This window comes from Nelumbo lutea, chromosome 1, assembly GCF_056320005.1.
Source record: "Nelumbo lutea isolate HS-2025 chromosome 1, American lotus-T2T, whole genome shotgun sequence".
In the NCBI taxonomy this organism is placed as follows: domain Eukaryota; kingdom Viridiplantae; phylum Streptophyta; class Magnoliopsida; order Proteales; family Nelumbonaceae; genus Nelumbo; species Nelumbo lutea.
The window spans coordinates 19,618,488-19,631,793 of NC_142684.1; the positions used below are offsets into that span (position 1 = coordinate 19,618,488).

The 13,306-nt window shown below is 37.4% G+C and overlaps 1 protein-coding gene across 9 annotated transcripts in view; it reads right to left on the reverse strand.

Moving 5' to 3' along the window:
- Nucleotides 1-13,306, reverse strand: part of LOC148873843 (RNA helicase family protein) — a 108,776-nt gene that overhangs the window by 20,993 nt on the left and 74,477 nt on the right. For all 9 annotated transcript variants that reach the window (XM_088963662.1, XM_088963663.1, XM_088963661.1 and 6 more), the window contains 3 exons: nt 12,630-12,728; nt 12,405-12,491; nt 8,248-8,301 (listed from right to left, as the gene is read on the reverse strand). In XM_088963662.1, coding sequence (XP_088819788.1) covers nt 8,248-8,301; nt 12,405-12,491; nt 12,630-12,728 — 240 coding nt within the window. The remainder of the gene's footprint in view (nt 1-8,247; nt 8,302-12,404; nt 12,492-12,629; nt 12,729-13,306) is intronic.

Below are 13,306 nucleotides of genomic sequence, written 5' to 3' on the forward strand. Positions count from 1 at the left end.
ACGAACCCATTAACATGGCACTACATTTGGTCCTTTCACTAAACAAGTGGTTTTCAGCGAACATTATGTAAAGCTCAAAAGAATAAATTGAAGAAAGAAATCTAGGAGAAGGTTGGAAGTTTACAGCAAGCATTATGTAAATCTCAAAACAATATTCCATCCTCTCAAATCTCAATAAATCATTAAGAGATACACCAGAAAATTCTTTACAGGTGATGGTCCAATGCACAGCTCTTAATGTTAAGTTCAATTAACACCTCAACCTGCTTGTGTTTCTCTTCAAAAATCCTTGCATTTCTCTCACACCACAGATCCCACAAAACTGCTCCATGCACACAATGTCACAATTCTTTGCCCTTAAGAGCAATGCAGAAAAAGATGATTAGTATTTTCCCTGTTCTTTAGGGATAGGACACACACACAAGGGGAAATTGACCAGTTTTTCCACTTTCTTTGGATGCCTTCCAACAAAAAACCTCTTCACTTTAGGGGGAATTGGGCTACACCACAGCTCTTTAGCAGGAAAGGTTGGGTTATCAACTGAAGGAAGTAGGCATTTTAAGAAGGAAGCACAAGTAAACATTCCATTAGCAATTGGGGTTCACACTCTCTCGTCCAAACCAGCAGACAAAATAACATCTTGATGTGTGTTAAGGGAATCAGATCATTAGTTTCAGTATCTCTCAAAAGCTGCCTCAAACCTAAATCCCAAACCAGCCCCGTCCCATCAAAAAAAGAAAACAAATCAGCTATGGGTTCGTTTTGGCCGGTAAATTGATTCCAAAATAAGTTTTCTATTTTCTATCCAACTGAGTCAATCAACTATCTTTTTGATGCAAATGGATTTAACACAGTATGAACCATAATTAAGAGAATCAACTTAAGAGGAGGCTGCAAAAGGGGACTATCAATGTCAACAGTCCAATTTCCGAGAATGTTGTAAACCCAAGTTTTCTCAATCCAACCATTGGATTAAGCTGAATTTTGGATATGTTAAGGTTCAAGGAATGTAAAGGAGGCCTTAAAATATCAGGATAATAAGAGAAGTGGGTGGCCTTTGTCAAGCTTCCTTGGACTGATGACTGTCAACAGAGGTCAATTAAAAATTGGACTGTGAAGACCCTATCTGCTAAGTCTCTCATGAGTCAAGTTTGACTGATTTTGGTTTAGTAGTTAACGAGTTAAGTTGAAATTTGGACTATGGAAAAAAGAGGTTAGGTTTGTCTTTCTTGACAGTAAATCCGATTGAAGATTAAAGAAGAAGAAGAAGAGAAGAGAAGAAAAGAGGAGGAAGAAGAGGAGAAAGAAGAGAAAGAAGGATTAGAGGCAATGGAACAATGCTGGCGGCACCAGCTTCATTATAATATATAGGGAAAAAAATAAAGAAGGGAAATGACCCTTGTGCCCCTACTATAAGTGAGTACAATAATCAGAAAAAATAAAATCACTTTAATCATCCAAACAGACCCTAACAAAATAAAATCAATTTTTTCAACACTCCCCCTCAAGTTGGAGCATAGATGTCAATCATGCCCAACTTGTCACACAAATCATTATGCCACACATGATGAAGACCTTTGCTAAAGATGTCTGCAAGTTGTTCTTGAGCTGACATATGGGGTGCACACTTCTCCATTCACAAGTTTCTCTCTAATAAAATGCTTGTCTACTTCAATGTGTTTCGTCCTATCATGGAGGAATAGATTAGCTACAATGTTGATAGCAACCTTATTGTCGCAATAGAGTGACATAGGGTTGCTAACTACAAAACCCAGTTCACCTAATAGATTTCTTATCCACATGATTTCAGCAACTCCATGAGACATAGCTTTGTATTCTGCTTCAACACTAGATCTAGCCACCACACTTTGCTTCTTACTTCTCCATGTGACTAGGTTTCCTCCTACAAAGGGACAATACCCACTAGTAGACTTTTGGTCATCAACTGCCCCTACCTAATCAGCATCAGTATATACTTCCACCTTTAAATGTCCATGTTTCTGGAACAACAAACCAGCTCCAGGAAAATTCTTGAGGTGTCTAAGGATCCTCTCTACAGCTTCAAGGTGAGTTGTCCTAGGATTGTGCATAACTGGCTAAGGACACCCACTGCATAAGCAATATCAAGCCTAGTGATAGACAAATACAAGAGTCTCCCTACAAGTCTTTGAACTTCTTCACATCTTTCAAAAACTCTCCCTGACTGTCTCCCAATTGATGGTTAGATTCAATTGGTGAGTCAATTGGTCCCGCCCCTAGTTTGCTTGTTTCTTCTAGTAGATCTAGTACATATTTCCGTTGGAAAATAAAGATGCCCTTGTGAGAACGGGCAACTTCAATTCCAAGGAAATAACGCAAGGGGACTAGATCTTTCACCTCAAATTGAGTGGCTAAGAACTTTTTTAGTCTCTGTATTTCAGCTTCTCAATCTCCTGTGATCACTATGTCATCCACATACACAATTAGAGCTGGCATTGTTTGAACCCCATCTGTTGAACTACTAAGTGGAACTTACTAAAGCAGGCTCGAGGAGATTGTTTCAATCCATATAAAGATTTTTTTAACCCGCACACTTTCTGTTCACTACTTTTGGCACAAAAACCTGGAGGTTGTGTCATGTACACTTCCTCTTCTAAGTCACCATTCAAGAAAGCATTTTTTATGTCCAATTGGTGAAGTTCCCAATCAAGATTTACTGCCAATGAAAGGAGAATCCTGACAGAGTTCATCTTGGCTACTAAAGCAAAAGTCTCTGCATAGTCCACTCCATATACTTGTGTAAAACCTTTTGCCACCAGTCTGGCCTTGTACCTTTCAACAGTTTCCATCAGCCTTGTGTTTCACTGTGAAAACTCACTTGCAACCCACTGGTTCCTTCCCTTCAAGAAGATCCACCAACTCCCAAGTGCCATTTTTGTGTAATGCATCAATCTCTTCCTTCATTGCATCTGTCCATTTGGGTTTGGATAAAGCTTCTGCCACATTCTTAGGAACGGGGGTACTGTCAACAGAGGAGAGGATTGCACGATTTGAAGATGAAATATTTCATAAGACACAAAGTGAGAGATAGGATGATTAGTGGTATAAGATCTAACACCGTTTCTCTTAGCAATAGGAACATCAAGATCATTAATGACAGGGGAATCGACATTGAGAGGAACAAACATATCAATAGGAGCAAGTGTACTCTGTTGGCTTTTGTGGCGGCGAAGAAAGACACAAAATGGAGGAGGGTCAGGTAGAGGAGGTAATTGAGTCTGAGCCTGTTTCTCCTCAACCCTACTCTCCCTCTGAGGAGAAACCGAGAAGAAAGGTTGATTCTCAAAGAATGATACATTGATTGAGACATAGTACTTGTGAGAGGTGGGATCATAGCAACGATACCCCTTTTGAGATAAAGGGCAACCAAGAAAAACACAAGGAATAGCATGAGGATCAAGTTTACCCCGAGTAGGTGACAAGTTATGAACAAAGCAACGACACCCAAAAGCATGCATTGGAATGGGGGACAACAGAGCTATAGGAAACAAAAGCTGATGTGGGGCCTTATACTCTAGAAACCGAGATGGCATACGATTGATGTATGTAGCACACAGAACAACATCTATTCAAAAACATTTCGGAACATTCATATGGATTAACAAGCCATGAGCTACTTCGAGAAGATGATGGTTTTTTCTTTCAGCAACACCGTTTTGTTTGGGTGTCCTAGCACAAGAGCTTCGTTGAAGTGATACACTTGAGACAAAGAATTCTGTGAGATCACTATGGAAGTATTCCTTTGCATTGTCTGACTGGAAAATATGGGTTTCAATTTGGAGCTGAGTGAACACCATGCGTTAAAAATCTTTCACAATTTTAGGCACTTCATCTCTAGATCGCATAGGATAAACCAAGGCATATCTAGAGTAATCATCAATCAAGGTAATGAAGTACTTATATCCAGCCTCAATAGGTAGAGTAACAGGGCCTCAAACATTAGAATAAACAATATAAAATGGAAATTCAGATCTTTTATTTCTAAAAGGAAAACAGTTTCTACAATGTTTACTCAATTGACATGTCTGACATTGCAACTGACTCACTGACAAAGACACAAACAACTTTGGAAACATAACTTTTAATGACTATGTGCCATAAATAGGCTCGACTCTCACTGGACGAACTCAAGGACCCTGTAGCCACAAGACCAGCTTTATTCTCCAACATGTAGAGACCATCCTCCATTTTTCCTCGACCAATCGTCTTCCCCGAGGCCAAATCCTAAAACACACATGAAGACGGAAAAAAAGTAAGTGAACAGTTCAAGGAGTGATACTACTAATGGAAAGAAAGGGTAAGGCCGAGTGAGATAGATATGGTTCCTTGGCCAGCTATGGTGGAGAAAGAACCATCAACTAATCTTTCCTGATCTTTCCCAGAGAGAAGATTGTATGCCTAGAATAAATTTGACTTACCGGTCATGTGGTTTGAGGCTCCGAAGTCAATTACCCAAGGGGAATCAGCAGTATGAGATGACACACGGAAGGCAGTGGCAGTGTTACCTGATGTAGATGCGAAAGAGGTAGGAGTAGGACCAGAATCCATCTGGCAAAGAGTCCTATCATATAACTCCAAATGGTCATGGAAGGAGTTGATGATCTCTTCTTTAGGGTCAAAACTGGGATGCCTTTCCTAGGTTACCATGGGACCAATCTCTTGAGATGCCATATTAGTTGAGTTATATTTTTTCTGATTCTGCTGACTTGGTTTCTTGCCCTAATCGGTTGTTGACTTCTTACCCAAGTCCTGTGCCCATTTAGGTTTTCCATGGAGATCCCAACATTTATCTCTGGTGTGTCTTGTCTTCTAGCAGTGAGTGCACTAGAGTTTACTCTTATCATCATCTGTTCTCTTCTGAGAGTCACCCTTCTTAAAGCCACCTCCAACATTAGTATCTGAACTTCCCTGGACAACTAGGGCGACTGGCTCCCCCTCTGTACAATTCATCACATTTCTTCTACTCTCTTCTGACTGAACTAAGGCATAAGCCTCCTGAATTGATGGCAAGTCTTTACTTCCCAAGATCTGCACCCTAATGGACTCAAATGAAGGATTCAACCCCAAGAGGAAGACAAATACCCGTTGCTGAGATACAAGTGATTTGTATGCCTTTGCATCTTCATCACACTTCCAATTTACATTCTAATAGTGATCAAGCTCTTTCCATTCGTTTTCCAGAAGGTCTACAAGCATTAATTACCAAGAGGGATCCTTACGCACATTACATCAAGCCAACAAGCAGAGAAAACAGGTCATACATGACCTACAGCCACTTTTCATAGGTAGAGGATCACACGACCCAAAGCAAACAAAGGTAATAAACCTCACAAGGGTCTATGGACATTCAGTGGTTCAGAAACCATTCGTTTTCCTCTTGGCACATGACCAAGGGAAGAATAAAAAGGAAAGAAATAGGGCATGTACCAGTTGCAGATCTGATTCGATCAACCCAGATTTACTCCTCTGTTCCGCCCACATTCAGCAGCTTGGAGAAGACACTTGATCACCCAGATTCAATGGCCACACTCTGATACCATCTTGACGGTAAATTCAATTGAAGATTAAAGAAGAAGAAGAAGAAGAAGAAGAGAAGAGAAGAAAAAAGAGGAAGAAGAGGAGAAAGAAAAGAGAAAGAAGGATTAGAGGCAATGGAACATTGCTGGCGGCGCCAGCTTCATTATAATATATAGGGTGAAAAAAAAATAAGGGAAATGACCCTTGTGCCCCTACTATAAGTAAAGTCCAATAATCAGAAAAACAAAAACGCTTTAATCATCCAAACAGACCCTAACAAAATAAAATCAATTTTTTCAACTTTCTTTTTAGTGAGTTACTTCAATTTAAATGTCTTGTAGTGAATAAATTTGGCAGATTTTAATGTTACTTATTACTATCAATTGGTCAAGGATAGTTTAGGGAGTATACCAAGAATTTTAAAGGGTTTTAAAGGACTATAAAGCTCCTAAACACCAACTGCTATAGAGTTACTTTTCTGCTCTGCAAAGTTTTCTATTGATTGCTGATAAGTAATTGATATTCTCCGATTAGATTGCTGTTTAGAGGAATTTTTCATTGCATTCTTTTATTGCCCTTCCTCTTTGCAAACATCGAACCATCCAATAAAGAAATTTTCGATGCCTATTCAGTCATTGCAGAAAACCTCTCCATGATTGTTCAAGGCCGGTTAATCAAAACCTTTAGCAACAGAATCACATCTTGTGGAATCTCAACTTGCAATTTGATACAGCCTTTGTAAAGAAATAAATAGGAGGATCCTCAAGCATGGGAGGTGAAAGGGAAGATAGAGACTACGAAGACCATTATGATTAGTTGGTTTCAATTTAGATGCTGGAACTATTGACAAAATATCATTTTTGGGATCATTAACAGGATGAACAAAGGCTTTATTAGGTTAGATATGAACCTTCCAAAGAGGAAAGGCTAGCACTTCGATAAACAAAATACACAAGCTAATCTAGCTACCCTATGAGGGATGCTTGTCAGTACAAATCTACCCTTTCCACACTATCTCTAGCTAGGCTATCAGCTAGGGAGTTCACTAATATCCGGATCACGTGAATGAGATGCCTTGATGTAAAATGAAAAGGGAAAAAGTCCTATTAGGGGGTAAACGGTGGATAACAACTCAGATTTGATATATGAGTAATGAAAGGGAAAATAGAAGTGTTTCAGATCTAAATTAATGTTAGAAAATAGAGAAATGAGAAGACTGAAGATAAACTTTAGAAGAGAGGGTGAAGTTTATAATCATTCTATAACAACAACTCACTAAATCAACTCTAAAATTTCAATTATATTGATTCTATTTATAGGCTAAGCACAAGGGCTCAAATCTTCCATTACAAAATAATTATTTTAAAACAGAAATAAATAACCCATGGAAACACTGAAATAATGACTCTGATTCCTAAAACTCTAAATAGTCACTACTAATACTAGTAAAACTAAATAAATCAAAAAGAAATCCAAGATATACCAAGAAAATTTAAGTCTCAAATCCCATCACAAACTGACATCCTATTAGCAAAATGACCACAGCTTATCCAAAAGATGTTGCATTTACAAGACTTTAGTCTGGTTATTGGACAAAGAACTCAATACTTATCTAACGACATTAAAACCATGCAAAACAAACAATTTTTTTGTCATTTAAAAATAGAATGGAAGAAAATTGACATTATTGCAACTTCAGCTCTTCAAAATTCTAAGTACTTTGGATTAAGAATCATTAAACAACCCAAACCCATTAACATAATTAGTCCTATTATTCTGAAGACACAAACTAGAAAATAACTTTTGGAAATTCAAATTAGGAGAAAAACATATCACCCAAAATTTATTAAACTGCTAGGGATGCAATATATCTTCCATGAATTCTTTCCCTCTTTCCATGTCTACATCATGCTGACATTAGAAACTAGAGCCCTAGCGTCTCATGAAGTATCTAAATAAATCTTCATGGGCCTTCATTATCATCTTGCTCCAGTCAATTACCACATTAGAATCTCCTTCCACCTCCACATGGTGAACTCCATCTGCAATCCTTGCAATAATGTCTTTATTTCCATACAAATAGAGTTGGGAATTCCTATACCTGAAGGGCTTGGTATCATAGGCAGAAGCCACCAAAATTTAGTCTCACTTCTCTTTGCACCGGAGGAACCCAAGGCATAATATTATTTATGTCTCAATCTTAAATGTAAATGATCTATATTTGAATGTGGCAAAATCATTTACAACTTTTTAACATGGTTATGGCCTGTCTACCTCATACTAGAATATAAATTTCATCCTTATCATAAATAAAGTAAATAATGCAGAAAGACTCAAACAATATACATGGGAAGTACATAAACCAAAAGAAATTCTTAATATAAAAGGTAACAGTAACAGTCCACAGAAAAATAGCCAATCTGCTCATTACTTAGCAGCTCCTGATGGATTTGGCTGGGAAAGAGAAAAGCAAGCTATTGATAACAACTAAATAATGTAGGTTTAGGAACTAAAATCATCAAAAAGGGATAGATCTCAGAATTGATGCATGTAAGAAACTTAAGTGTTGCATATTTGAATTATTGAAATATCATCATCCAAAACCAAACAAAGTAGCTAAATAGCAATCATAACCTTCTCAAAAATTTGTAGTAATGCAGTCAGTAGTTGAATACTAAGCTAATAACATACTTCCAAATGGCATGCATTAGCAAAAAATCCAGCAGTAATTGCCTTCCTCAGTACCTGCAAGAGAAGAAAAGTAGTATGTTTGTCAACATGCAAGATGAAAATAGATAAAAAGAAATAGCTATGATGGTCCAAAGAGGAAAACTAGATTAAATATGTATGCAGGAACAATGAATAATCAACAAAGATAGAATAGTTTTACCAGCAAATTTTGATAACACTTTTCAGATGTACGTTGAAAGTGTTTGACATGGTCCCGTGCCTAACCTCTGATTAGAGGAAAAATGTCTGAACATAGTTAGACACAGTATCACATCTAATCGATTCAGACGCATTTCAGAGGTGGCGAAATGACGCTAGTGCCCCCACTAACGTCATTTATTTAATAATAGTAATAATAATAATAAATAATATTTATTTAATAACAATATTTAAATACTAATATTTTTATTAATAAATCATAATATTTTTATTTCATAGTAATAATAATTATTATTATTTAATAAATAGATTTTTTTATAACATTTTTATTTAATATACTTTTTAATATTATCAAAAAATCCATTTCTAGGGGTAAAGTAGTAAATTTCATAACTTCAGACGTTGGAGAATTGCTCCAACCAAAACGCTCTTATCTTTTTAGAGCCTTAAAAAGTAGACAATACTTTGTATTTCTTTTCAGATTTTAGACCCGAATAATATCCTTTTAATGTTTCAGATATTAGACTTTTATCAAATACCACCTAAATGATTAAAATTGATAATCAATGCCAAATAGATTTCCTTATTTTCTACCATACTTTGTTTTTCAGTGCTAGGTGGTCATTTGGTTACACATCCAAATCAACTATCTGAACGCTGAAAAGAGCTCAGAAATTTTCAGCAGCCAAGCTACCTTTGAGCACGTTTGAAGGTAGCAGATGAAAAATTTTTTCCACCAATACCTCTTTAATAATTTGAAAACTCAACTTTACCATATATTTTTATCAAGAAGACACTGTTCATTGTCTTCCTATTTGAACAAAACACAAAACCGGAAAGCACTCTCTCTCTCTCTCTCTCTCTCTCCTCTTCCTCATTATCAATGAACAAGAACCAATAAGCCAGGATCGGTTCATAGCATTCAAAGTCCATCCAAGATAGTCGTGGGTGTCCTTGCAGGTACCATTGGTACTAGATGATTTCTTCTCCTTGTAGGTGAACCATTGTGAACGCTACTTGATCTTGGCTTGGTGTTTCACTGCACTCAAAGAATCTCTCGACTCTGTAGATCCAAGAGATCAGATTGCCTACAGAAAAATTTGGAAAAGTCAACTTGTTGTTCTTGTCAATGGTTTAACTTCCTTGCCAACTACTTCCCCGGCTGCCTCCTTGCTTGGCACCCCTGCCCACTTCTAAAGTGCTCTCTTCCAAACATCGTAGGACAGTTTCCATTGTTTCCTTGGTTTCACATACATCAACGGAGATGCAATGTAGCTCAACCTCTACCTGACTGGTCCTTGCCTCCATGGATGTAGCTCTAATATTTGGCATCCAGGCATCTGATACCAAATTGTTAGGAATCTGCCTAACACAGGGTTCTTTCGAGGAAACCGAATGAATTGCTCCTACATTCCTTCCTCCTTCCCTTCTTATTTATATTGCAGGTAAGTTGTTACAATTCGGTTACAGTGATTATGCATTCTGTTGTGATATAATGGCATCAACCTAACTACCTAATGTACCCGAATGCTGATGTGTACCTCTTCTTTTATACATAATAGGTCGCTTGTTCCCAAACAAGGGTCTTGGTTCCTTGGAATCCTCTATTCTAACAGAATTTGATTATTTGGAACTTGGAAGAGCATGAAATGAAGTGTCATTGCTAGAAGTAGTGCTGAAGTGGAATATAGAACAATGGCCCATACTACATGTGAACTTGTTTGGCTGAAACAGTTGTTGCAGGAGGTTGGAATGGAGGTTCTTATACCTATAAAGTTATTTGTGACAATCTGGCTGTTATTCACATCTCCTCTAACCCAGTGTTCCATGAAAGAACTAAGCACATAGAAGTGGATTGTCACTTTGTAAGAGAAAAAGTTACTAGTGGAGAATTTGTCACACCATATGTAAGATCAGAAGATCAACTAGCAGACCTCTTCTCCGAGGGTTTAAGGTGCACATGTATGAATTACACTTGTGATAAGCTGATCTTCATGACATCTATACTCCAGCATGAGGAGTTTTAGAAGCTAAGTTTCTAGTCTATTTATCAGTTAGGCAGCATGGCAGATTTGTCTTTTTTCAGTGAGGGCATATTTGTAGTTCTAGTCTATTTAGAAGATTTGTCCCGTTATTTAAGGTGCCGTTTGACAAGCCTTTTTTGGAAGATCTTCTGGAATATCTGACAGCCAAAAGACATAGTGGGCTTTTACATAAAGATCTTGGCAGCCCACAAACCATTTGGTTGGAGGCACGTCTTTCCACGTGAAGACGAGACAAGAAAAAAGGTCAAAGCTCCAACTGTGGCCCATTTCTCAGTCATAGCCCCATTTATCTCATTCTTCTCTTCTCAACTCCTCTTCTTCCTAAACTTAAATCATAGGTTCTCTGATATTTCCTTTCATTCTTTTCTCTGCTGTTTTTCTTATTTTTTATTGCCAATAACAGAATCTAACTGTGGCCTAACTAAAAATCAAGTATTTGATATCTGCTAGCAAAAAGTTCCTAGGATCCCTCTCCCATGTTGTTGACAGTATAATACGATTTGCCTCTCCCACACATTTGTTTTCTAGTGCTTCTAGTCCATTCAAATAATCTGGTGATGAACTTCCCTATGAAAGGAATTTGTAGTAGACCTGTCCCTCCTAGGATTCAAGCTTTCTATTAGGAACTGGTTTTGGGCAAGATCAATACCTATGACATGCAGCATACAAGGCCTTTTATCTGTTTATGTGCTTTTCTCCTTATAGATGTCTCTTTGCAAAGCAAGTGATGAGACTATCCCCCATTTACTAATCTCCTGTACTTTGAGAATTGTGTTTAGTGGGAGTTGTGCTCCCTCTTTGGGTGCAGGTGGGAGGCTTGCTTATTCAGCCCTATTTTCTTGAGGCAGCCTAAAAAAAGAGGCAAAATAATGTGCAATGCAGTAAGGGAAGCAATCTTATTGGCAATATGGGATGAGAGAAATGGAAGAACCTTCAAGTGACAAAGCAAGAGCGTAGGAATTTAATATCAATGAAATTGTGAGATCTTGGGAAGAAGTGGCTACTTCTAATATAACCGATAAGACTATGATGGAATGGAAACCACCAACAAATCAGGGTTTAAAGCTATACTTTGATGGCAGCTCACTAGGCAACCGAAGACTGGTAGGAATTGGAGGTGTAACTAGAGATGCAATAGGAGGTTTAGGAGCTATCAAAGCTTTATATTGAATAAATTCAGGTCCCATTGGAGTTGGTGATTCAGTTAAAGCGGAAATAATGGTGATTCTTATAAGATAAAGGATAAGACTGTGATGGAATGAAAACCACCAACAAATTAGGGTTTAAAGCTAAACATTGACGGCAGCTTACTAGGCATCCCAAGACTGGCAGGAATTGGAGCCTTGGAACTGTAATTAGTGATGTAACAGGAGCTATCAAAGTTTTGTATTTACACCTCATTTGAGTTGGTGATTCAGTCAAGTGGAAATAATGGCAGTACTACAAGGGCTGAGGATAGCCAAGAAACTTGGAATCCAACTATTGGAGATTTGGAGGTGGAGGGGGACTCCAAGGTGGTCATTTCTTGGTTAAGCAACAATATTCAAGAAGATTGGGAGTATAGACATACACCAAGGGAACTTCAATGTTTAGCCAAGTGGCAGCTACTTCCATAGGAGGACAACAAATGGAGTGGAAGATTACTTGGCCAAGAAAGGGATAAATAGGTAACAATTGTTCTGGGCTGAATTATTGGGCTGAGTGGAATCATTTTGACCAGACAATCTTACAACCATTGTACTCTCTCCATTTGTCAAATACTTAATGAAATCAATGTTACTTATCAAAAAGAAAAAGTTCCTAGGATGCAAGAAGTTTACATCTCTACAAAACAAAGTCAACTACTAATACAGAAGAGTGATTCATATCTATTCAAGTATATTTAATGAAATAAACCACGCCTAATCATATTACCTCGGTGTTCCCTTCACAAGATTTTAAGGCTATACCTATCCTTTGAGCTATCCTCCTGAGTTGTTCTCTAATCTCAATAACCTTTTTCTGCATAAGATACATTCATATTTACTATTACTAAACAAATGGACAAAAAGAAACCATATTGCACAAAAAAATAGATAAAACAATAGTGCAAGGTCAAACATTTCTTTGATTAAATTAAAACAGCATAGAATTACCAACCATTGCATGGTAATTTATGAAATTCTTGTAACACCATTGGGAAGATTTACCAGACTCGAGGAATCCTTTGTATACATTCAGGTAAGTCACATGGTCACCCTGCATATAATAGGATTGCTTAGGAAGAATAGAAAAGCCAAGGAGAAAGAAAGCCAAATAAAGTATAGTTACTCTCAAAACTGACTAGCATAATGTAGTTTATTTGATTTTCTTTACTACAAATATAAATGTTTCTACAGAACACATGAAAATAACCAGGCAATGTAGCAAACAACATGCAACATGGGACTGTTGTCAAGGTGACACCTAAGGCAACAAGGCACTCTTGGAGGGTTGGCTCACCCAAACACCTACATATATATATGTAAGACAGCAAATAAGATTTTTTGTTTTTGTATTTTTATTTTATTCATATTGTTGATTTATATATTAATACTATTATTCCTATACTAGTTTCCATAGTTTTTAAGGCGCCAAGGCGAGGCTACGCAACAAGGGGGCGCCCTTGTCACCTAGGCGGGTGCCTAGGTAACGCCTAGGTGATGGATTTTTTTAAGTAAAACCATATATCCTAGGGTAGTTCCCTAGGTTCCATAACCATGTTTCCTTAATAATTATCCATAATTTTCATAAGAGAAGTATAAATTTCATGTTTTAAGTTTAGAAAATCAACATTT